The sequence below is a fragment of the Lepisma saccharinum genome, chromosome 4, assembly GCF_977018435.1.
Source record: "Lepisma saccharinum chromosome 4, izLepSacc3.1, whole genome shotgun sequence".
NCBI classification, from domain to species: Eukaryota; Metazoa; Arthropoda; class Insecta; order Zygentoma; family Lepismatidae; genus Lepisma; species Lepisma saccharinum.
The window spans coordinates 78,511,943-78,539,516 of record NC_139232.1 but is presented as its reverse complement, the minus strand read 5'-3'; the positions used below and the strand labels follow the sequence as shown (position 1 = coordinate 78,539,516).

The 27,574-nt window shown below is 38.5% G+C and overlaps 1 protein-coding gene across 1 annotated transcript in view; it reads right to left on the bottom strand.

Annotated features, from left to right (window-relative positions):
• Nucleotides 1-226: 226 nt before the first annotated feature.
• The window catches only part of LOC145987224 (rab-like protein 2A), a 47,279-nt gene continuing 19,931 nt past the window's right edge, over nt 227-27,574 (bottom strand). Inside the window, exons 3-5 of the mRNA XM_083121742.1 lie at nt 9,933-10,124; nt 2,595-2,692; nt 227-1,078 (exon numbers count right to left, since the gene is read on the bottom strand). Coding sequence (XP_082977868.1) covers nt 986-1,078; nt 2,595-2,692; nt 9,933-10,124 — 383 coding nt within the window. The 3' untranslated portion in view covers nt 227-985. The remainder of the gene's footprint in view (nt 1,079-2,594; nt 2,693-9,932; nt 10,125-27,574) is intronic.

Here is a 27,574-nt window from a genome sequence, read left to right as displayed (position 1 = left end):
TTTATTACAATTACTTCCATGTTACCCAATAATTTTACTAGACTACAAGTGAAACTAGTAACTAATATTATCAGCTATTCCCTAACCATTTGTAACCTATTTACCGACTTTCCCTTGTACATATAGTAGTTATATGTCTGTTTGGGAATGCTGTTAAATGAAAGTCTACATGTAAAAATGTTCATAAATATATTTGACCTGAAACTTCATGTTTAAGATATGAAGTACAAGTAAGTCAATAATCATGATAAATACAACTTACAAATATGTTTCATTGTAACACACTTAAAAAAGCTCAGTCTCATATTTAGATAATGCAACTAAAACAAAAAACAATTGAGGCATTACCCATGACATGTAGGTAATATAAATAAAATATCCATGAATAAATTACTACTTATAAAGAAACATTAGAACAAAAAATATTCTACTGAAAATATGAGACCATTAAGTTTACTCATTATTGATGTGAGTATTTGTCAATAAAGCATTTGTATTCATAGTACATATACATAGTATTTGAAAATTTTGGCAGTAACCATTCGTTTCAGTTATTCCTTGAGTAATAAAGAAACAAAAACTATTGAAAATGGTTTCTTCAACAAAACAAATATGTGTATACATTACATAACTACACAAAAATACATGTAACAAAAATTATAGTGCATGAATGCAAGTTATAAATATAATATGTATATATACATGTACGTATATGACTAGAGGTTGAGAATAATGTCTGCAAAATAACATATTGATATGTATATGAAAGGCACATGACACCACATGGATGTTCTATTACATGCATATATTTAAATTTAACAATAATTTCATTTTTGCTACACTACACATGGCACAATACACAGAGTACTTTGATTTAGTGTAAGATGAACAGAAGGGCACTTTTTGTTTTGGTCCCCCATGCAACATTCACGCACACTGGAATACAACCATGCATCATCACACTGATACCAGAAAGAATTAACAATTAGATTTTCTCTAATTCTTCAAAAATTTGGTCCGTGACATCTGCAGGATTCTTCTTATACTTTACAGCAGCCTGAATTGAATCTCGAAAGAGCTTAAAGAAATACAGAAATTACAATTATTAGAATAAATATAAATTAGAAAGTCAAATCAATGCTAACATTTGTAAACACACATTCAGGTGACCAACATGTCAATTTGGTATCTCAAAGCATAAGTTCCCACCCATAGAGGTTAGCATGTGTGAGAGGCTCCATCCTCTCAAGGTTAAAAATAAAAAATATATCACCAGGGTTACAATAATTTAAAGTAATGTATCAAGACGTACTGTCTGACTGCGAAAGGTGAGACTAGCTTGAGAGAATGAATTTACATGTGAAAGAGAAGGTAGGTGGAAACATGTAGTTTTCAGATCACTATTTCATTTCAATGCAATCATTGAATCTTATTGCTCACTTTGCTAGGTTTGGGTTGGCTTAACATATTTTCCAAGTGGCGTTACTATGTGTGAAACTTCCATGTTCCTTAGGCAGCAAATAAATTTCATGGACCTGTTTGTTTCCCTTATCCATTACACATCAATTTTAACAATGGGCCAATCCAGTCTGTGCAAGCGCACTTGCGTCAATGGTCATGAGTAAGGCAGATGAACTATAGCTGCTTATAAATGTTGAAAATGTTTTGACTGTCTAAAGTTCTTCCTCAGGAAATGTGAATAAATGGTTAAAACTTATCGCAGCATTAAAAGTAACTACAAAACTTAAGATTAAAAACTAGGAGTTCAGGAAAAGTCTACTTCAGCTTCATTTCTTGATCAAAAAGATTGTAAAGTTTTGGTTTAGGTTCACTTTATGCTGAGACAGGTTAATCGGGACTGGTCCTACAGTTTAAAGTGAGAGTTTGGAGTTTTTCTTTTAAGTCCACTTTATAAACAAAAGGCAAATCAGGACTGGACCTACAGTGGAATCCGAACCACTATGTGCTTCCACCAGGCATCGAACCTGGGAACACTTAGTTTTGTGGGATCTGAACCATACACCTCATGAATCAAATCCAGGAATCCTTGTTTACAAGATGACAGAGTTACTACCAGAATGACATCTAAGAGCAGCTCCATTTCTTGGTGTCTCCTGCTGTAAACATTGGAGATGTAGCAAATCAAGTATTTGACACTTAGTGATTATCAGGTGTCCTATGTTGATGTCACATTTCACATCAATTCTGCAACCTTAACTGTTCTGTATAATACTATCTTTTATCATCTGCATTGGCTTGTGTTTTATCCATGAAATAAGGTTCCTTTTATCTTCTGCACTGGACCAACAAGCAAATATGTATGAATAGGCTGAGGATTGACTGGCACTACAGATTTCTCAAAATATGCAGATAAAAGGAACCAAAATTGACAAAATAGGGCTTCCATTGGTATTAAAATGAATGTACATCAACTTATTTTCATCATTTCCAATTTTAGAGGAACTCATAAATGAAATAGGCAAAAATAATAGGCTGCATAATCTTGGGAATTCAAGGTATTCAAGTAGTATCAGTCACACAAGAAATTAGCAGATACCCTGAAGTCCTATGAAAATCTTAAGTTAACTACTTACCTTGACAACATTGGTTCCATCTGATGCTGACACATAATACAATGGGATATTGTTCTTCTGAGGAAAAGCAAAGCTCTTCTGGGTCACTTCCAGATTTGCTGGAAAGAGAAGTCATATTTCAGTACCTAGAGTGATTCATGTTTCAAATATCCAGAAGCATTCATTTAGATTTATCAAGAGATGTATATAAGACGTAAGCGAGTTACTAAAGATATATCTGCGAAATTTACTTGTAAATGTTCTATTAATTTCGGTAGCCTCTGCCACCATCCACTTCCCGAAAAATGCATGAAAAACTAAATAGTGATTCATACAAGACCATCGACAGGGACCCAACTGAAAAGTGCAAACACATTATCAAGCGTGCAGTTGCAAGTTGTGTAATGCTGAACTAGGAAGGCTGCAAACTTCTCCTTAACACCCACCCATCTCCCGCCATAGTTTATAGCATTCCAAAAACGCACAAACAGGGTATTCCGATGTGCCTCATCGTCGCAAGGTTTAACTAACCAACGGTCCAACTCACAAAGTGGGCTAAAAAAGAAAATATCTGAGCATAATCACAAACTGACCTACATTTTCCGAAACAGCACAGATGCCAAAGAACTAATAACATCACTAGTACAAGCCAACCATGCCAAAATTGCCAGCATAGATATAGTTGACATGTATAACTCCATCCCAATCGACCTAGCCCTCATCTCAGTGGAAAGATGGCTTTCTGCCAATAAGGCCTCACAAGTGGAAGTGTCCGAGGTGTCCAAGTTATTGGAAATCTGCCTTAGGCACAACTATTTTCAATTTCAAGACAAGTATTTCATACAAACAGAAGGTTTGGCCATGGGCAACCCCCCTGTCCGCTCCCATAGCAAACATTGTCATGCACCTAGCTGAAAAAGATATTCTTCACTCACCAGAACTACAATACATACGATATGGCAGATATGCAGATGACACCTTGGTCATTTACAAAAGGGAAGAGGAAATAGATCTACTCATGGAAAAACTTAGCAACATTCACTCCAGGTTGAAATTTACAATAGAACGGGAAAACCAAGGCATCATTAACTTCCTAGATCTTAAAGGAGGGGCAACAAATTCACCACCACGGTCTATAGAAAACCAGGGGCAGGGAACCAGTATATCCACTCCCTTTCCAACCACCCACTCCAACATAAAGCCAATGTATGGCTTAACTTCTACAGAAGAGCTTTCACACACTGTTCAAGTGTAGAAGATTTGAAGGAAGAAGTTACCATAGTGACGGACACAGGACTTCAAAATGGATACACAGTACATCAACTCTCTACATGGTGCAGCACAGCAGAAATGCAAGTACGACAACCTAACCTACTCCACCCAGCCAGCAGTGATAAAGCTAAATGGATTGCCTTCCCCTACCACCAGATCACCAGACTACATCCAACTGCCTAGCCAAGACCTTGAAACAATATGACATAAAACTCGCACACAAACCAATGAACAAAATAGCCAGTGCCCTAAGCAAACACAAGGACACCACAGACAACCCAGATGTATATGACGCCCAGTGTGAGTGCAACTCACACTACATTGGCAAATCCATCAGATCCATCAACGAGCGTATACAACATCACTTAACGGATGCAAAATAATCCCAACCCACTACCGGGCTAGCAAGGCACCTCAAGTTCAACAAACACAGGATCCAAAAAGTTTCAGTTAGGCATACATCACACCCCCTAATCGACACCAAAATCAAAGAGACGCATGAGTCATTCCATGCCAAATCAACACAGATGTGTGCAAATTTCCAAACTGACCATCTCCGATTTTCATGAAATTTGGGGAGTTGAAACTATGCATGGAACTTAGTAACTATGAAAATTTTTAGTCTCGTGCGTCTTGTAATTGTTAAATTATTCAAGGTCAAAGTTAGCAGAAATTGCCCTTTTTGAGCCCGCTTAGCTATACTAAATGTGCTGTAACTCCGCCACTATTTCGCCTAGAAAGCTCAAATAAAGCTTATTGTACAGGGAATTGAACAAGCTTTCCAGTGATATATAACAAGCCCATCTTTCAATAAAAATATAATTTTGTCATGTGACCTTGACTTTTGACCTCTAATATCTCAAAACATGTCATCACCAAAAATCGTGAAAAAAATATATTTGGTCCCTCATGCCATACTCTAGAACATATCAAAAAATCATTCTGGGACTGCCATGGGATCAGAATATACAAAAATAATATGTTTAACTATGTGACTGATAAAAGCCTCATTACATGAACTACGACGAGTCAAAAGTCCTTTAACACCCCCTACAAAATGTAAAGGAGTTATCCTGGTCATGAAAGAAATAGGTTAGGCACAGGGAGATATCCGGCTGTGTGTGTCAAGCGCAGGTCCAGCATATTGTTGACCGCCATATTGAATTCAACGCATACATTTCATTGGAAAGTGGGTGATGTGAAATATCAAATCAAGTTAGAATTCCACGAGAAATGAAGCGGCGAAGGTTTTTCCAAAGTATATTTAACCAGCAAAAAATTATTGCTGCATGCTTGTAATCATTTTCTCCTTTTCGAGAGGCCTCCCCCATGGTGCAGTGGTAGCGTCATTGCCTTGTAATCAAGGGGTCCCGGGATCGATACTCGGTGGAGGCACAAGTGGTTCGGATCCCACTTTAAACTGTAGGTCCAGTCCCGATTAGCCTTACTGTGCATAAAGTGGACTTACAACACCAACTCTCCTTTTCGAGGTGTTAAAAACAAAGTATTAAGAATGCTCCTAACATGTCAGGAACTCGGCAAGATCACGCTGACATCTTGGGACAGAAAGAAGTATACGCACAATTGCATATGATTTCAATCAGCAACATTCACCAAATACTTGAATAGTGGAGAATATTGGGAAAAGTATCTCAAACAATTACGTGACACTTCCTTTGGAATGAAAAATTCTTCAGTGACGATGCTAATTTTTATTTTCCTGGTAAAGTTAATAAAAATTATACGCAGTACCTGTGATTTGATAATCTACAGTAGACAGATCCCAGCCGAATGGATATTGCTGGTAAGCTAATGATGTGGTATAGTGTATGGAGAACTGGAATGGTTGGTCCATATTCAACAATGGAACCTTAAATGGTGAGGGCTTCTTGGATGTGTTATGTTAAGTGAACAGGTTTTTCATCCTTGCTTACGGGGTATGGCACTTTTCCAGAGTTTTGAAACAGGACAGTGTGTGACCACACTATGTGAACATCCTTCATGGTAAATTTCTAGGTAGATTGATGGGCAGACGGGGATCTATTAAAAGGCCTGCACATTCCCCAGATCTAACATCTTAGGAGGACTTTTACCTTCAGAAACATTTCAAGAGAATGGTGAATGCACTAAAAGTCCCTGATATTGACCATCTGAGAGAAGGCATAGTTGCTGCTTGTGATGATGTTGCACCTGCTACATTGCCAAATGTTCTATGTGAGTTTGAGAGACGTCAACGAGTGTGCTCACAGGAATTTTGACAACACTATAATGTGCATATATCGTAAGTGAAATATATGCGTATAACGTTTTGCTGCCAAAATATAAGTTGGGAAAACCTTCGCCGCTTCATTTCTCGTGGAATTCTAACTTCATTTGATATTTCACATCACCCACTTTCCTTTGAAATGTTTGCGTTGAATTCAATATGGCGGTCAACAATATGCCGGACCTGCGCTTGACACACACAGCCAGATATCTCCCTGTGCCTAACCTATTTCTTTCATGACCAGGATAACTCCTTCACATTTTGTAGGGGGTGTTAAAGGACTTTTGACTCGTCATAGTTCATGTAATGAGGCTTTTATCAGTCACATAGTTAAACATATTATTTTGTATATTCTGATCCCATGGCAGTCCCAGAATGATTTTTTGATATGTTCTAGAGTATGGCATGAGGGACCAAATATATTTTTTTCACGATTTTTGGTGATGACATGTTTTGAGATATTCGAGGTCAAAAGTCAAGGTCACATGACAAAATTATATTTTTATTGAAAGATGGGCTTGTTATATATCACTGGAAAGCTTGTTCAATTCCCTGTACAATAAGCTTTATTTGAGCTTTCTAGGCGAAATAGTGGCGGAGTTACAGCACATTTAATATAGCTAAGCGGGCTCAAAAAGGGCAATTTCTGCTAACTTTGACCTTGAATAATTTAACAATTACAAGATGCACGAGACTAAAAATTTTCATAGTTACTAAGTTCCATGCATAGTTTCAACTCCCCAAATTTCATGAAAATCGGAGATTGTCAGGTTAGAGGCTGTGTTGATTTGGCATGGAATGACTCGCATGCAATTATGCACTTTCCGCACGAGCTGAATATCGACAGCGGTCAGGCTAATCATGTTTGGCTCCCGCTATTACAGCAGCTCAAACCCATCGCGTGCTGCAGACAAAATGGCTACAGCAGCACCCCTAGCGGTAGTTGAGGAAACAACAACAGGAACCAAAAGTCAACCTAACAGTATAGCATCGACTTCCCAAGTGGATTGAGGCAGAAGCCACCAAAATTAATAGAACATTTACAAGTAAGTTTCGCGGATATATCTTTATTGAGTCGCTTATGTTTTATATTATCAACCGTGTTGTTTATTCCCCTCAACATGAAAAAGAGATGTATGAAACTAAATACTAAAGCTTTTCTAGCTCTTTTCAGATTATGAGCATGAGCACACTGTAGAATAAAAATGCAAAAGTAGAACAGTAATACAAAAACAGTGCTGATAATATTTCTTTCACCCTGAGGAAGAAGAGCAACCTTTCCAATTACTGTTACAGAGTGGTCTGGGCACATGTTTTGTTATTATTTTGGCCCCCTGGCATCGTAGCATGCTGTTCTACCACTCTGCTACAGAAGGGAAAAGAACATAGAAAAAGGGAACATATGCAGAAAACACAATGGTTTCTTATTCTACACCAGGCTTAATAGTATTTTCCTTCCTATTGCAGTTATGCAAATACTTTGCATTTCTTGATAATACCATGCTCAGGCTGGAATTCAAACCTGGGGTCTTTCGTGGTGAGATCAAAATTCGACCACCTAAGTTATTTAAAGTTATACAAATATGTTGCATTCTGCTTTGATATAACATCAAATTAATAGACTTCTTTGCCATCAAACTTTTAAATACTTACTATACTCTACAGCAGGGGTTTCCAAACTTTTTCCTTTCACGGCACGCTTAGCATTTCAAGATTTTCCCCGGCACCCAAGTCATAATGTAGACCTATCTAACACTTGCAACGCTCAGTTAGTGTGGTTAGGTTGCTTGCCTTAAATTAAAAAATGAACACCTATTTCAAATTCAGAAACATTTTATGTGTAAAAAGTACTAAGGGCACCGTGGCACACACTTTGGGAACCACTGCTCAACAGGTGTGTGCATTTTAACTCCACAGTTTCCTTACTTTCAACAGTAGTGTGAGATATAGGAATGCTTGGATGAAAATGAGTTAGTCATACTATCACAACTAATATCTTGTTAGCGATGGGACATATTAATCAGTACTGGTGTATTGGATTACCTGAAAAATCGCTGATTGTTTTGGTGATTCCATATATCGTAAGTAAGACAGTAAATTTGTTCACAATCCTACTTTTAGTGCACTACTACAAAAATGTTGATCTTTCCAGAAACACAGCAAATTTCCCTGATATTTTCAGGATTTCCAGACTGGTAGACACACTGCCATTAATATGTCAAATTCATAAATTAATTTGTTTAATATGGAATAAAGAAGAAATCCCTCAACAGTGGAAAGAATCCATAATTGTTCCTGTGTTTAAAAAAGGTGATAAAATGAACTGCAATAATTACCGTGGAATTCCTCTACTCTCAACAACATATAAAATATTATCTAACATTCTTTTAACAAGACTAACCCCATATGCTAATGAAATTATAGGTGATTATCAATGTGGATTTAAACGTAACAGATCAACTACAGATCAAATTTTTCACATCAGACAGACACTTGAAAAAAAGTGGGAATATAATCAAAATGTCAATCAGCTATTCATTGATTTCAAAAAAGCATATGATTTGGTCAAAAGAGATAAATTATATAATATATTAGTAGAGTTTGGAATACCTAAGAAGCTTGTTAGTATGATAAAAATATGCACCAGTGAAACAGAAAGTAAAATTCGTGTGGGTATTAACATGTCTGACAAATTTACAATTCATGATGGGTTAAAACAAGGAGATGCATTATCTCCATTGCTCTTTAATTTTGCCTTAGAATATGCTGTTAGGAAGGTAAAAGAAACTAAAGAAGGACTAAAATTAAATGGTGTGACTCAGTTGTTAGCATATGCAGATGATGTAGACTTACTGGGGGATGATGTGAATACAATTAAGAATAATGCTAAAATATTTTTCAAAACTGCTAAAGAGATAGGTTTGGAAGTTAACAAAGAGAAAACTAAATATATGCTTACAGGCCGAAAAAAAGTGTTAGGTAATAATCAAAATCTAATTATTGATAACAACTCGTTTGAACCAGTTTCCAAATTCAAATACTTAGGAGTAATATTAACAAATGAAAATTATATTAAAGAGGAAATAAAAAGTAGGCTTAATTCAGGAAATGCATGTTACTTCTCTCTTCATAAACTTTTGTCTTCTCGTTTAATATCTAAGAAACTAAAAGTTAAAATATTCAAAACAGTAATTTTGCCTGTAGTATTATATGGATGTGAAACTTGGTCCCTTACATTGAAAGAGGAACATAAATTGAGAGTATTTGAAAATAAGATCCTTAGGAAAATCTTTGGACCTAAAAGGGATGAGGAGACAGGTGAGTGGAGAAGGTTACATAATTTAGAACTACATAATTTGTATTCATGTCCAGATATTATTAGAATAATTAAATCAAGAAGACTTAGGTGGGCAGGCCATGTGGCACGAATGGGAGAGGAAAGAGGAGTTTACAGGATTCTTGTTGGGAAACCTGATGGTAAGAGACCTGTAGGAAGGCCAAGACGAAGATGGAGGGACAACGTTGAGATGGACCTAAGGGAAATCGGTAGGGATGGAAAAGAGTATATAGATCTTGCTCAAGATAGGAACAGATGGAAGGCCTGGGTTGCTGCAGCCATGAACCTTCGGGTTTAAGAAGGCTAGGGAGTTAGTTAGTTAGTGGTAGACACACTGCTGTCTAGACTGGGAATCTTAGGGGTCATTTGCTCAGATACCAAAATAACAACAAATTGCTCTTGTTTTAAACTTGACTGAAATCCTGTAAAAAAATGTCATATGCCTTGTTATATTTAAGATTATAAACAATGGGAACAAACTTACCATCAATTTTATTTGCTGCACAGAAGCAAGGAATATGTGGTCTATGCTGTCGAAGCTCCTTGTACCATTTCGCTAAGTTCTTGTAGGTTACTTTTCTGGTAGCATCAAAAACCATTATGCACGCATGAGCTTGGTGATAATAAGATGGATGCATCGACTGGAATCTTTCCTGGCCAGCAGTGTCCCAGAAATCTGGAAAAAATATAAAGAACATGGACTGAGATTACAATAATCATGAAGTGACCATTATTTTAAGTAGCTCTCTATATTAACTCATGTTTACTGCAATACATGTTACTGAAATGTTTCAGAATTGTTTTGCCAATGTTTATTTTAAATTAGCTATATGATCAGATATGCTAATCAGGATGGGATCTACAGTTTCAGGGGTGTCCATCCTTCCCTGATGCAGATTGTTTGGAGCATATAAAAGTTTATAAAAAATTAATAATAGCATTAAGTACCATATTTCACTGTACAATTGTCACAGATTTTACGCCAATTCTTTATCTTGTTTTTTTTCAAGAAAGTGGGGTGCAACCATTATGTGAAGTTTTTTTAAGAAAATGTGCCGACGTTACCAGAACTTTTAAAAAAAAGTGATTATTACTAAACTGTCTGGTTCAAGATTATGATGCACGGAATACTTGTGGATATAGATTAAAATTGAACATAGTCCAAATTGATGCATGTCATTTCTTCGTGACCATTTAGCGAACATTTTTCCAGTCTGAAAAAAAAATGTAAAACAGTTGTTATTGATTTGTGCATTATAGTTGAAATATTGCACTTAAGAGAGAATTTTCTGCAGAGCGTTGTAAAGTACTGACTTTCAAATTTTAATCTTGTGTGTCCAAAGATTGGGCTTAATTCCTTTACGAACAATTTTCAAGCAAGCCTCATCTCCAAGAAGGTATCAACTTACCGACCTGTTGGGTGAGAATGAGTCAAGGCAAGGACTTTAACAACCTTTTCCTGCTCCCTCAAAAATAGGTAATAGTTAGGCTGCAGAGTTCAATGCACTAACCAATCTCTAACTACACAATGGTCAGTCTCTAACCATGGGATTAATTCCCCACCCACACAAAACAAATTGTAAGTGGCATTATTGTAATTAATACAAATGCCCTAAAATGGACAAATTAGGTTCATTGTGGTATATTTATTTATTTGCGAGCAAAGTAAACAAGAAAATTTTTTGATCTGTTTCTCAGCAAATTCAGAGTAAGAATAATTTACTAGTTTACCAATACTTTCATGAAGAGCAGTAACATTTACTCCTTTCCAACTCTTTCCAGTTTTTGCTTGCTCTGCACTTACTTTGCCTCCCCATATATGGCTGTTCATACGCAGCATCATGTCAGATTCTAGATTTGAATGCATAATGGCAATATATGGCCCTTGAGTATCACATTATGATCATATCACATACACATATAAAATATTTTTTTAGGGAATATGTACAGACTTCATGTAACTTTTGCAGAAAAAGGTTGAATTGAGGGTCGAGCTATTTCTCGCAAACCGGTGATGCTGCAGGAGAAGTGGGAGCAGGGTGAGGGACTGTCTAACAGTTGGGCTGAAAAGTTTGTAGGCTGACTCATAGATGGCGTTACTAGAATTAAATCCATGTGATTTTTACTTAGTACTAACCTTCAAAAGATACATGTAAAAATTTCACAGCTGCCGGATAATTAGTTCGTGAGATATAGCATTGTGAGTGAAGCAGCTTTTGTTATTGTGAAAAAATGGATAAAAAAGAATTTCGTATGTTAATAAAGCATTGCTTTTTGGCGAAAAAAATTACTGTTGAAGCCAAGGCTTGGCTGGATAAACATTATTCGGACTCTGCACACGGAAAATCAACCGTTGAGAAGTGGTTTGCTAAATTTAAACGAGGCGAAATGAGCATCGAAGACGATGAACGCAGTGGATGCCCCAAAGAGGCTGTTACCGACGAAAACATCAAAAAAGTCCACAAAATAATTTTAAATGATCGTAAAGTGAAGTTGATCGAGATAGTTGAGACTTTAAAAATATCAAAGGAACGTGTTGGACATATTGTGCATGAATATTTGAACATGCGAAAGCTGTGTGCAAAATGGGTGCCGCGCGTGCTCACAATCGATCAAAAGCAACAACGTTTTGATGATTCGGAGCAATGTTTAGCGATATTCAACCGTAATAAACACGAATTTTTCAGTCGATATATTACAATGGATGAAACATGGCTCCATAACTACACTCCAGAGTCCAATCGACAGTCAGCCGAGTGGACTGCACGTGATGAACCGAATCCAAAGTGTGGAAAGATGCAACAGTCGGCTGGCAAGGTTATGGCATCAGTATTCTGGGATGCGCATGGTATTATATTAATCGATTACCTCAAAAAGGGCCAGACCATCAACAGCGATTATTACATAGCGTTGTTGGAGCGTTTAAAAGATGAAATCACGAAAAAACGGCCCCATTTGAAGAAGAAAAAAGTGCTGTTTCATCAAGACAATGCACCGTGTCACAAATCAATGAAAACGATGGCAAAATTATATGAATTAGACTACGAATTGCTTCCCCATCCACCATATTCTCCAGATCTGGCCCCCAGTGACTTTTTCCTGTTTGCAGACCTTAAAAGAATGCTCCCTGGAAAGAAATTTAGCACTGATGAAGAGGTAATCGCCGAAACTGAGGCCTATTTTGAGGCTAAAGAGAAATCGTACTATAAAAATGGCATCGAAAAATTGTATGACCGCTATAATCGTTGTATCGCCCTCGAAGGCAACTATATTGAATAATAAAATCGAATTTTGTCAAAAAAATATTTTTTACTATGTTAGCCTACGAACTTTTCAGCCCAACTGTTAGGTAATCCAAAGCAATGTGCATCCAAAACTCAAGAGGAACACATTACTTGAATTGAAGTTTGTTTCAAGTAAATTTTATGTACAGATAAGTTAATCGGGACTGGTCATACAGTTAAAAGTGGGACCTGAGCAACTATCAAACTTGATTACAACAACGTGAGAGAAACACATTACCAAATGAAAGTAGCGGCTTGCACGTACACACCCAAATAAATGTGTAATGTAATTAATTTTTATTATATTTATTCATTGAACGCCATTTCTTCAAAACATCAAATTTTTCAGGGCCACATCACCTTCCATTTACTTCCTTATGTCAGCTTTTCTACCTGAGTAACGTGCATCAAATTTGCATGAACAAAATTGGGAAGTGTACACAGGTGCATACCGAAGTGGCACCAGCATGTGGAACCACGAGAGGGCGATAGGGGAAATCACCCCTCCCAACTGCCATGTTTTTGGATATATTATTATGCCTCATAATACTTGTGTTCCATGGGCTTATTATTTTTCTTAATGTAATAAATAGAGGTGAGAAAAATGGATGGAAAGGGGCTAATTTTTGTGGTCAATAACACTACAACATTGTTCTTAACCGGTTATAAATTCTAGTGAAACATTACAATTTGAATGACTATGTCAACTATTTAGTATTTTAAATATACTGATACAGGTAAAGAGCAACAATGTCAAAGTGGCTATAAAAAAAAAAGTAAAATTGGATAAGTCCAGAGATTTACTAACATCACCCTCAGTTTGCTACGACCCTGGGGGTACGTACAAAAATGTTATTTACCACGGCTGCAGATATCTTAATCTCAGGGGGTTAGGTTCTTTATTCGAGAATTCCAAATAAGAAAGCATTTTATAGCCAAGAGGATATAGTTAAATGCAGATCTATATTCTGAAAAACTATACACAATACAGAGAAAATATATAGCGAAGCTTGTATATACATTGAAATATATGCTGATTCCAAATTTACGTCGGTTATATTCTTCTTGAAAGGAAATCATCTTCTTCTTTCTTCTCGTAATTTCTGGAAAAAAGGCTTCTTCTTCCTTCCTATCTCTGATTTGGGAAAAGGCTTCTTCTTCTTTTCTTCTTTCTAATTTTGGAGAAGACTTAATCTTCTTTCCTTTCTTCTATTTCTGGAAAAGACTTTTCTTCTTTCTAATTTTGGAGAAGGCTTATTCTTCTTTTCTTTCTTCTATTTTTTGAAAAGACTTCTTCTTCTTTTCTATTTAGGAAAAGGCTTCTTCTTCTTTCTAATTTTTGAGAAGGCTTATTCTTCTTTTCTTTCTTCTAATTTATTGTCTTTCCTTTTAAAGCATAATCTTATTTATTACATATATGCCCTCACTTTCCCCGCTTCACAAGCTATACTTATAGAAAGATTAGGGGCGTCTAAACTGACAATAGCGCCACCTCCTATGTAACGACCAAAAGGGGAATAGCCCAGGATCGCTAACATCAAGCGCTGCCTATGGCCCAGTGCGTCTAATAAAAAGCGCAACCGTAAGTGCATCGAGGCATCTAATTTGGACACAGCGCCACCGCGGGATGGACAAATACAAAAGCTGACGATGTTCTCCTCGTCAGAAGATCAAAAAGGGGTGAGCAATACATTTCTGAATTCATTTGCTCACTTATTAACTTTCCTAATTGTTTCATATACGAGCATATTCTCATTTATCTTAATTGGCCATATACAACATTTTATTAACTCCTTCTTTAATTTTTATACTCTTCTTTTATATATTTTGCATTTACTATAATATATATAATCGCTCTTCTCCGCTCCTAGTTTCTATAATGAACTCTGCTCTTCTTTACGAGGGTCACTATTTATATTTTGAGCCTTGGCAACACTGATTGAAGTTAGGCGCGATTTGACGTTTGCACGGAATCGTCTGGCATCATTGACCATAATGTACTTCAAATGTTTTGTCAATAGCTTGATTTGTGTTGTTTATGTTGCCTTGGAGATTGCGCGACAACAATAATTAACTCGTGAACACTTTCGTGCGATGATTTTTTACGATTTTCGACATGGATTATCAAGACAAGAGTGCATCGATCAACTTACTTCCACATTTGGTGATGAAGCCCCATCCTTTGCCACTGTGAAACGCTGGTATAACGAATTTAATCGTGGCCGCCATTCGCTCACCGACGAGATTCGCGAAGGTCGTCCAAAATCAGTTGTTGGCACCCAATGACTTCTTCTTGTTCCCGAATGTCAAGAATAAATTGCGTGGACAACGATTTTCGTCGGCGGAAGATGCCGTTGATGCGTTCAAAAACCATATTATGGAGGTGTCTCAAGAAGATTGGAAAAACTGCTTTGACAAATGGTTCGAACGAATGCAAAAGTGTATTGACCATAAAGGAGAATACTTCGAAAAACAATAAAGCAGTTTTCAATGCCAAATTCCTGTTTTTTCATTGTTAGGCTCAAAATATAAATAGTGACCCTCGTATATGGCATGCTGCAATGTCTCGTCGCTTTCGGGAAACAGTTCTTCCTTGCATTTTTCATCGTGTCGTCGAAACTGGCACGTGACGAGTTTCAATATTCACTTTCTTTATGTTCGAAAATTTTTCGTTTACATTCTAGATTATTTTGTAAGTGAATGTGACCTAACACAAAACAGCAACAATGTATAACATGCAACAATTATTGTTCATTGTTGAAGCTTGTTACAGTAGCCATGAAACTACATCTAAAAACTGACGACCAGACACGCATAAGAATTATATTGTACGAAAGCTTCTTCAATATCGGATTTCCATTCAAAGGTGGAGAGATGCTGGCAGCTGCAGGATAGTATGCAAGTTTTGAATTTTATTATTTTCAGTCACTCTTCTGTAATTTCTGGCTTATACCGATGATGCGATGGTGTCCAGATGCCCAGATCGAGATTAGAACATGGGAACTCCTGTGGCAAGATCGAAAGTCGGTCATGTTAATAGTGCTACATTGATTTGACTTTACTTCGCTTTCCTGCCACTTTTGGCTACTCGCGAAGATAAAGATGATGGGACAGTCACAAAGAACACCCATTCCCAGGCCGACATTCAAACCAGGGACCCTTATTAATGCTACATATGTTCAAAGGTGTTTGTCTGTACAGTAGATAAACCCTGTGGCTAACAGGTCTTAGAAGGCCAAAGCCTGCCAACAAGATTTCAGTTAGATGGCACCTCATGAACTCGTAGAATCCCATCACCGCTGCTGTACACATCTTGATAGACTACATTGCAGAATGAATGCTGGTTATTCTCTTTATCTGCTATTTTATCTACTGGTTATTATATCCTGTGTTATATTTTGTGCTAACAAAATATAACACACAGAATTTTCCTGAAGTAACTTGGATTCTTGAGGAAACATGATTATGCCTTGTTTCCATATTAAACACTATAGTTGCTAACCAAGGCAGTTTTTTTTTTTTTTAAATTAAAAGCCCTTTACACGTTACATTTCCACCCTATATCTCATGGATTATTGTTATTTGGATGGCAAGAAAAACTGTAGGATCTCTCCCGATAAGGTTTTTCTCTACCGTTTGGTAGGAGACTTTGTGGAAGTTCCACCTAGGACAATGGGCCTGCCTCTGCGTTGGTGGCCCTATATTACGTGTGAGAGTACATGAGGTTTTCCGAGCTAGTACGAGTCCGCCAGTTCTGGAATATTGCTGGGTCGGGAAGGTCCTACGTTTGGTCAACATCCACTTTCGTTATGCTTTGGTAAACTTGGCCAGCTTACCACGGTACAATTACAGTAATAACACTAATCCCAGAGTTTTTCCATGTCACTTCAGGAATGTAGGTATGTAGTGAAGTAAGTCTTTTTAGCCAGTATGTAGGTATGCAGATAGTAAGTATGAAATGTAAGAGCAGTAACGGTTCTTCCTTTTGGGTCTGCAAAGTGATTCCTTAAGCTTGTGGGTTAGGTTGAGTGATAGGTATTTCAAGTGCTTTGTGCAATTTTTATTATCTTAGATTTAAACATGTCAGTATTTGCAGACTCAAAAGGAAGAATGGTGTATTATAAGAGATCGCTGTGGACATGAAAGCGAAATCTTGTTATACACAGATGCAATCAACATTTATATCAAATGTATCTGCAAATGATATATCAAGTCGATTGCAGTTGGTTCTCTGGCGCAAGGCTGTAAGGTACAAATGGCCCTGTGTCCCTCACAGATGGTAGAGACGTTGATGGCATTGTGAGGCTTTGAACTGACATCTACCTGTACCAATGCTCGTTTGCCCCATCTTTTCAGGACCTTGAGATACATAGATTTTCCACGAACAATATCAGATGGAAAGCACATCAGATGTTTAACTTCACGACCTCAAAATCAACAATGCAAGGATCCATTCTACATCCCGAATTATGGAATCTAAACTTGGAGCCATCTCTAAAAATAATTAGGAAATATTTCGGAGATCAAAAGCCAATAGACTTTGCAGATCACGTAATAATTGTTATGGAAGGTAATTCAAGAACAGAGTTGGAAAGAAAGTCCATTATTGCGATAAACTCTGTGTGATAAGGCAAAATTGATGATTGCCACCCAGAAGACCAACTCTATAATCCTAAAGGTTAAGCTGAATGCTAATAAACATCCACAGATAAAACCCAGAGAAAAATCTTAGAAGAGTAAAGGAAGCTAAATACCTAGGTGTGAAATTATGAGAAATGCAACGACGACATGGATTACGTAACTTCAAAACCTGAACCTGTAATAAATGAACTGGTAGCAATAGGTTCGAACACATTCAGACTCCCTAGGTAGCTTATAGACCCATACATATTCATAATCTACAATGCGATAGTTTCATTCCACTGACCAATCTGAGAAGACTACCTAAAATATGCAACATATGTAACAAAAAGAACATTATCACAAATGGAGACCAAATAATCAAACACAGAATGGCCATATACTGGTGCAAGGAAGGCCAAGTAGAGAGATTTCACAAAGTAATTGGCAGATATGCCCCTACCATTGCAGAATTAACTCCCAGATCATCCAGGACTAGAAGAAAATGTACCACTTCTTCCCATGTATAAGAGAGAGACTGATAATGACAGATTGCTGTCGTTGACATCTCACTTACGGTAAATAGTCGACCAGATTCACAGTTTCCAAATTCCTCAGCACAAAAAATAACTTTATGTTTAAGTGCTGCATCATATTAGTGATGCTTCTGTCTCCCCATTTTTAATGTCCGTTTGATGTCCATTTTGCAAAATCTGGCTCACTGATCACCTATTTACAGGAACACCAGCATAAGAACAAATCACAGAGCTCACTATTAAAAATAGACTGACTCTTTGTTGTGAAATGTTGATTGTTCTAACAGAACAAATTTAAAGGAAACAAAATTTCATTAAGGGTGATTCTTTTTACCAATACTTGTACTTTGGCAAAACATAGAGGAGAAAACTTGATTACTGAAATTTGCAAATACTTCATTTTATATTGCACTTATACCATGGTATATTTACCTACAGGGTTAGAATTCAGGCGCCAGCCCCTATTCCTCAGGAGCACTGGCATACGCAGGATGTGTTTTTGGGAGGGGCTGGAATTGTAAGGGTGGGGGTGCTTTCTGGGGGAGGGGTTGCATACACAATACGATATTCATATTTTTAGAATTTTCCTCTCAAAATGGAAACGGGGGTATTTTTAGGAGGCTTTGCATTTACCACTCTGCCCCCCCCCCCCCCCCCCCCGAGTTCTTCACTGCTTTTATTTGAAAATATTGATTTTCTCTGTGTATGCCAGGGAGCCAGCTGTTATTCTTTTATTTGCAAATATGGTCAAGAAAGCCATGAATCCAACTAAGATAAAGCTGCACATTTTGAAATATGATCTTAAAACAATTTATTAATTGGATTGATCAAAAGTAATTAATTCTTGCGTGAGAGTGGCCTTTCTCAAGAAGGCTAAACTTGTAACATGAAAAACTATGCAATAATTCTAATATATGGCCGACTTTACTATATCGCCATATTCAGTTAGCAACAGTGAAAAAATATCATGGCATGTTTATTATTATGATGTAATGTTATACGTGATACAGAAAACACACCAACATTAAAAAACATATACCGTGCTCGTATTTTTTTTAAAAAAAGGGTAATGGAAATTTCCACAAGCGAACTAGAAATATTTTAAAACACATTATTTAGCACTGATTTGGCAGCAGGTGATCATTTTCAGGCATCCTGTATTTTTCTACCCCTGTGTATGCATAGGCCTACATACTCTGATCAATATGCCATCGAATCCAAGGTTGACCTAAATTTTCAAGATCAAAGACACTAGAAAAATGTCCACCTGGAATTCGAAGAAATATGGTATTGAAATTTCATAATACCTTTGCTGACATATGCCCGAATATTTTGCATCTATGCACTTTGAGATGTAAATTTTAAAGAACGGATCGGAGCTTTGCATTCTGATCTCATCCAGGCCCCGCAATATGTTGCTACGCCAATGGATAACAATATACAATAATAACCATCTATTCCACCCTGGACCCCTTAAAAGAGCTAATCCATAGAGCATAGTTGCCTCCTGCTAAAAGTAGCATATAGCTATTGTTCATATAATACAGTGCAATTGTAGGTTCAGTGAGGTACCAGACTCTTAAATTCGTCCCTTCCAACAGTAATTTCTGGATCCGCCACTGAGTGGTGCTATGTTCGACGCTGGGTAGAATTGGGTGGTTTATTTGGTGTTTTAAGTCCACTTTATGCACAGTAAGGCTAATCGGGACTAGACATACAGTTTAAAGTGGGATCCAAACCACTATGTGCCTCCACCGGGTATCCACTTGTAAGGATCCGCCCTGGATCGTACTTGGTTCGATGGGTCTATTGAGCCTCGGCTTCACACTCAGTATCGCTTTGGGGCTTGGGTCTCCTCGGCTCAAGGTTCGGGTTATTCCGGCTTCTTCAATCCTCGATGTAAGGTCCCTCGTAATTCTAGGTCAAAGGTTCTCAATGTACTTATAGATCTTGACCAAGATTCTATAAGTAATCGACAATCCTTTTTCCCACTAGGTTCTGTCGATATTCAGTTAAGTACCCAACTTCCTTTTCTCTTTTCAGCCTCTGACCAGAGAACTGAAAATTAATCCGCGACCACAGAATAAGAAAAGGTGTTCCCTGACCAGGGACACAAACGTTGACTACTAACAGTCTATCGACCGATCCCGAATTCTGGTGTATCCTACGACAATCACAATCCTCTCAATTATATCCCCTGACCAGGGGCATAGAACCGAGAGAACATAAGCCTTCTGACCAGAAGAGCTAAGTAATTGTCCCAACGATAATCCAGAATAAACTAATTCCTAGTAGCGACGTGGAAGTAAGCGCAGAAATACGGGTGTGAAAAGAAAAGACGGTAATACGAGTTCCGTATTTATCTGGAGTTCGAATACAAAAGGCCACGGGCCACCGAGCTTCGCTGCTTATATAGGAATTCTCGGTGCCGTGAAGGATTTACCAACTTTTATCTTTACCTCAATTTTACATTACAATAAAATACATATTAATAAAATATCAAAGAGGAACATAATTAGCTACATACAGAAATTACTATTTTTAACCTTTTGTGAATATTAAATATGCAAGATAATTTTAATTGTTACACTCAGCATTTAACTTGACTAGGGAGTATTGCTTCTTCCAACTCCCCTCTCTCCCTGCAACGGCCACGCGAAAAGACAACAAAGAAAAGAAAGAAAGTTTACAACGTTAAAGTGTTAAGCAAAATTTCTTTAAATACAGGTTTTGTCTTGCGCGGGCATAACTTTCGTTTACCTTAACATAACTAAATTCTGATTACACCGTCTTGCAGTAAAAGAATCAGGGATTAATATGATATTAGTTAAATTACTGTCCGCCAAGGGACACGACAGATATAGCGTGGGGAAGACAGCCTAATCTTTCGTCTTTTCCCCGGTTTCAACGTTTACTTAAAGTTGAGTCTGCCTGGCTCCTACACAATAGCGATTGTTTTCTCGCATTGTTGTCACCGATAAAAAAAAATTCCCAGCTCAGCTTGCTGGCAGAAAGAAACAAAATCTTTGAACTTTTATTTAACATCTGGATGTATAGTCTATATACGAGGTGGTTCCACTTTTCTTGGTAATTAACCATTACCACCCAAAAATTATAAATACCAAACAAAGGAAAATAATAAGTTTATATACTTCCTTGTAACGTGAACACTGCTACACGTTACAATTGCCCCGCCTCTTACGAGAAAATTTGAACAATTTTCTTTCACAGAAAAATTGTGAAAATTTTCAAAACTTCACTTAATGTTCATAAACAATTCACTGACAACTCTTGACGTTCCACACTAGTCACAAGAAATCTGGCTTTCTCCGAGTATTTCTCTCCGTCGTTCCTGGGAGCAGGTGAACTTCTTTAGGTTCTGGTAGTTAACCCGATCTACAGGCTCCTTTGTAGACGGCTGCAGGAGAAGTGCGGAGTTGTCCCTCATCTGGGTAGCGATGTATGGACCGACGTACACCTCGAAGAGTTTGGAGATGGTTTGGAGACGACTGGAGCTCAGCTTACGGTTCTTCACTAGGACCAGATCTCCTTCCTTCAAGATCAATGCTTGTCCTTGATTCTTCACTCTTCTCTTCTTCTGTTGGGCTTTTTCTCTCCCTTGAGCTTGATATAATTTAAAGGCCCAAGTCGTCTTCTCATCCTGTGGTACAGGCCAATAAAACCTTTCATGAGGTTCCTCCGGGATGGCTCTATTGAAGAAAAGTTCAGAAGGAGCATATCCCGTAACAGAGGAGACGGAATTGTTCAATAACCAAACCACATCATTGATGAAGGTGGCCCAACGAGTATGCTCTCTGTAGCAAAACAGCCGCAAAAGACGGACGACTTCTTGGTTAATTCTCTCTACCACATTACTGCTGGGATGATAGGCTGTAGTGCAGACATGAGTAATGCTCTTCCTTCTCATATACTCGCTCCAGGTTGTCGAAGTGAACTGGGTACCTCGGTCTGAGAGGATGACTTTTACTCGAGGGTAGTGTGCAAAATACGTCTTCTCCAATAAGTTCACGATCTCCTGAGATGTAGCTCTCCTCAGAGGATAGGCCGAAACGAATTTTGTCAACGGCAGTAAAAATGTAGGAGAACCCATGGGAAGTTGGTAGCTGACCTATAATATCAATAGACAGCATCTCATGAGGATCCTTGGGTGAAATGTGAAGCTTCTCTCTCAGGATTCCTATCTTATCCATTTTTGTCTTGGCACACATCTCACAGTCCTTCACATACCGAATAACATCTCCGGATAGTTTGGGCCAAAAATATCTATATTTTATTTTAGCTTTGGTTTTTGTAATGCCAAAGTGTCCTAGGTTATCGTGATTTTCTCTAAGTATCTGGGAAACAAATATTGCCGGCACACAAAGCTTCCAAATAATGGATTCACCCTGAACTCTTCTGAACAATAAACCTCCATGTAGACAATAATTCTTCCTAGTTCTACCTTGAGTAATGGTATCAGTCTCTTCTGGAGCTTCCAAGATGTTCAAGATGCTTTGACAAAACAAGTCCTCCCTCTGAGCTTCAATCCACTTCTCCAGTTCCTCAGTTTCTTCCCGTTCTTGCCAAATATAGTTCACCTTAAAAAGTGTCTTCGGAATATCTCCTTCTGGTGAATCGGACACAGGATACCGGGAAAGAGTGTCAGCTATCTCATTATCCTTTCCTCTGACGTAAATAATCTGGAATTGGTAAGCCTGTAGTTTCAAAGCCCATCTAGTTAACCTGCTATTAAGATCCTGAGAGTTTTTTAACCAGACGAGTCCCTTGTGGTCTGAGTATATTTTAAATGATTGGCCTTTTAAATAAACCGAAAATTTCTCCACACCAAAAATGATGCTCAGACACTCCAGTTCATGGATGGAATAGTGTCTCTCATTGTTTCTCAACTTTCGACTTGCATATTGGATAACATTTACAATTTTCTCGACACCCTCTGGTTCTTGGAACAATATGCAGCCTAGCCCTTTAGCAGAGGCGTCGCACTGTAGACAAAAGCTTAAATTAAAGTCTGGCTGAGACAATGCACCAGTGGTAACTAACGTAATCTTAATTTTCTGGAACGCCTGTTCTTCCTCTTCACCCCAGCTCCACTTAACATCCTTCCTTAGGAGGTGACTTAAGGGTTCTACATCCTGTGCTAATCCAGGGTAAAATTTTCTTCTCCAATTAGCAAGACCTAAGAACTTCCGGAGGTCCTTCCTACAAGTCGGTCGAGGAAATCTCAAAATGGCTTCATTTCCAGCGGGGTCAGGTTTTACTTCCTCTCCTGATACTATATGCCCTAAAAAGCGAATCTCTTTTTTGACAAATTCACATTTCCTTAATTTAATGGTCATTCCACATTCTCTCAATCGTTCTATGACCAATTGTAAATGCTGTAAATGCTCTAGAAGCGTCCTGGAGTGAACAAGTAAATCATCCAGATACACGGTCAGATACTCCTCACTCTCTGGACCAAAATATTTGTGCATGACTGAGACAAAAGTGCTGACCGCATTCGAAAGTCCAAAAGGCATCCGAGTAAATTCATATAAGCGACCTCGATAAGAAAAAGCGGTGTATTTTCTGTGGCTAGGGTGTATTTTTACCTGAAGGTAGCCAGACGCGAGATCCAAGCTGGAAAAGTACCTGGATCCTCGGAAACGTTGCAAAGACTCATGGATGGGTTCGACGGAACTTCTTGGAACTATCATTTTGTTGTTGAGCTGGCGAAAATCAATGCACGGGCGTATTTGTCCTTGAGGTTTATCCACTACAATTAAAGGATTCAAATAGGCAGAATTCGAAGGTTGAATGACTCCCCATTCCTTCCATAAATTTAGTTCCTTTTCTAAAGCTTCACGCTTGGCAACAGGGATCGGATAAGGCTTCCTAAACACTGGCTCTAAATCCTTCAACCATATCTCACACTGAACGTCTCTAGCACAGCCAGGTCTTTCTGAAAATACATGGTGATATTTCATAAGCAAATGGAACAAACTATCCTGTTCACTCTTGGACAAGAACTGACTTTCTTCAACCTTTTCCCTAATCTTATCTTCACTGGCACTCCACTTATCCAACACAGCGACGTTTACTCTGGCTTCCTTGCCTCCGTCGTAATCTATATTAACAGTGAGCGGGGTGCAGCTACTTTGCAGTGTCAACTCGTTCTCCAACAAACAGATATTGGCTCCATAGGGCTTAAGAAACGGCATGCCCAGTAAAACATCAACACCTAACTTCTTTATCACAAATACTTCAGTGTTCAATTCTTGGTTTTTAAATTTAATGCTAATATTCCTTCTCCCACAAATCCTTATCCGATTCGAACCGGTTACTCCAACTATTCGAATTTCTGGATCCTTCTGTAGTTTCATTCCCCTGTACTTCTCAAGTAGTTCCATCCAAATGTCGAAATTTAACAACGAAGCCTCGCTCCCAGTGTCGAGTAAGCAAACGACAGGAATGTCTGCAACTTGAGCTTTAACTTTGGGCGTACTATGGAAAGTAGTTAATTCAACAGACCTCTTAATCCCTTCTTCCACAGCTTTCTCTTCTACTTTGGTTAAGGAGTAGCTGTAATGGATTTCGTAAGCCCTGTTAAAAGTTTCGCCATTGGATACTAATCGTTCCTTACTACTTCCTTGCCCAAGCGGAACGGAACTTAAGCAAGATTCCCATTTAAACCTTGGTTAGTGGGAACCACTGGAGCGCTCCAATAGAACTGACGAGTCTGATCAACAGCTTGTTGTTGCTCAAAGGTCCTCGGTAACTCGGATTCATATGTCTGAGATCCTGAAGTCACGAATTGCCGGTTAGGAGAATTGTAGACTCTTCTTCGAGGAGGAGATGCAGAGTTTCTCCTTCTCTCGACGTAACCTCCTTCTGGTGCTCTCGTCTCGGGATCAGATCTGGGTTCTTGTCTATTAGGTCGACTTCTATACCACGTCCTTCCTCTAAACTCCCTCGTTTGACGGTAACCATTATTACCTGTTCTTGGTTCTTCATGGTTACGGACGTTGTTGTTAATATTTCTTCCAGCAGGTCCGTGGTTTTCTCGGACGACTTGTCTCACTGCTGTATTTCTCTGTATTGGTTGCTGATTTCTAAACCTTCCATTATTACTGTTCCCAGCTTCACTTCTCTTGAACCAATCTGCTCTCCAGCTTTCGGCCTCCTCATTCAGTTCATATCTTTTCAGGAACGCTGCTAACTCTTCCATTGTCTTTGGTGGGTTAACGAGGCAAAGTTGTCTGACTTTATAAGACATCTGTTTAATTATCAAATTCAAGACCTCACTTTCTATGAGTACTGGCGAAAGATTCTTAAACCCAGCATAGATTCCCCACGCATACTCTTCCATGGTTTGATTGGAGCCTTTAGTGTACTTTCTATTTCTCAAGACGTCCAATTGTCTTTGTTTTGCTTCCTCTGAAGCAAATGTAGCAGTAAACTTTTTACAAAATCCATTGTAGTCCCTAAACTCTTCATAATGGGCCTGGAACCAATGCTCGGCTTGTCCGGTAAACAATCTGGATAGTAACTGGAGACGATATTTCTCTGGAACTTGCATAAGCTCAAAGTTAACATTTAGTTCCTTCAAGTACTTCTGTGCACTTTGAGCTTCAATGTTACCACTGAACTTAGGGAGTTGATTTAAGTCAGATATTCGAGGTAATTTGACATATCGTCCTCCGATTTTTTTATCTAATTCCGAATCTGAAGATGGAGTTGAGTTCCTTCCAGGTTTCCGCCTCTTCCGACGAATCCTTCCCGGTGGTCTTTCGTCCTCCGAAGATGAATCACAAGAAGGTCTCTTCCGATTTATTTCTGTCTTCGAAGTTTTTCCAAACCTTCCAGCATCAGAGTTTCCAATGGAGGTCACAACTTTACTGTGTTTAATTCTTTCTTCCATACCTCGAACAATTTGATCTTCCACTGTAGGCCTATCATTATTCTTCCTTGAGATCTTTCTCTTTCTCAGAGGTCCGCGTGCACTCTCACTCGCAACGTAATCTGACGTCTCTCCAGCTGACTGATGGTTATCAAAGCCATAAGGTGACTTAACAGCGGTTTCCTGTTGAGTTGAATCTACGCGAAGTCCTTGAAGTCTGTCTCTCAAGGAGCTTATGTTTTGTTGCATGTTTAATTTCAGCTGACGTAACTCGGTGGCCACACAAGTGTTATTCTTTGCAATGTTATCCACTTCTTCACGAACGCTGGTTATATTGTGGGTTACTTCTTCACGGAAGCTGGAAATACTAGTATTTATCTCTTCGCAAAAAGAGGAAACCTTACTTTCTCCTTGACGTAGTTCTTCACCAAAATTCTCTAATCTCTCGAAGCATTCAGCAACCTTAGAACTTACTTCCTCATTTTTCCCTAGATAAGCAGTCATCTGTTCCTTAATCTCGGTTACACTTACTCCCAGAGTTTCCATGGAACGAGTAATTCCTTCCATTTCACGCTCTCGCTCAACTGTAAGCGTTGTGTGGAGTACCTCCCACTTCTCATTATTTTGGGACAGTTCCTTGCTTAGAGTTTCGTGCAGTTGTTTCCACCGTTCTTCATTTTCCGATTTATCAGCATGTCGCTTCCTTTCTTCTTCTGCTTTCTCTTCTTGTCGCTTTCTTTCTTCTTCGGCTTTCTCTTCTTGTCGCTTTCTTTCTTCTTCGGCTTTCTCCTCTTGTCGCTTTCTTTCTTCTTCTGCTTTCTCCTCTTGTCGCTTTCTTTCTTCTTCTGCTTTCTCTTCTTGTCGCTTTCTTTCTTCTTCTGCTTTCTCTTCTTGTCGCTTTCTTTCTTCTACTGCTTTCTCGTCTTGTCGCTTTCTTTCTTCTTCTGCTTTCTCTTCTCTTAATATACTCCAGAACTGTTGCCACCTGTTCTCTTCAGCGATTTTTTTAGCTTTCTCTTCCGCCTTCCGAGCTTTCACCTCTGCAGCCTTTTCTATTTGACGTTTCCTTTCTTCTTCGACTTTCTCTTCACGTCGCTTTCTTTCTTCTTCTGCTTTCTCTTCACGTCGCTTTCTTTCTTCTTCTGCTTTCTCTTCACGTCGCTTTCTTTCTTCTGCGGCTTTTTCTTTCCTTCTTTTCTTTTCTTCCATTTCGGACCAAACTGCCAACCACGGAGGAAGTTCAATAGCAGGTTCCTTATTCTCATCGTCATCGCCCTGGCAACCTTTACACCGGACGGCATCTAAATCTTGCCCTTCCACGGATTCAGCCTCAAATTCACAAACGAAATGCTTCCACTGGTTGCAGGAAATGCACCGAAATGCCCCCTTATCTTCATCTTGATCGGAGCAACAATCAAAGTGCAAATTTCCGTCTTCCTCTACAATCGTCGGCAATAAATTGCGTTTAGACTTTCTTGTTGCCATCTCGATGTTTCGTAATTTCAGAAGAACCACCGGATATATACTTCGAGCCCCAAACGTTGCAGCGCCACTTGTAAGGATCCGCCCTGGATCGTACTTGGTTCGATGGGTCTATTGAGCCTCGGCTTCACACTCAGTATCGCTTTGGGGCTTGGGTCTCCTCGGCTCAAGGTTCGGGTTATTCCGGCTTCTTCAATCCTCGATGTAAGGTCCCTCGTAATTCTAGGTCAAAGGTTCTCAATGTACTTATAGATCTTGACCAAGATTCTATAAGTAATCGACAATCCTTTTTCCCACTAGGTTCTGT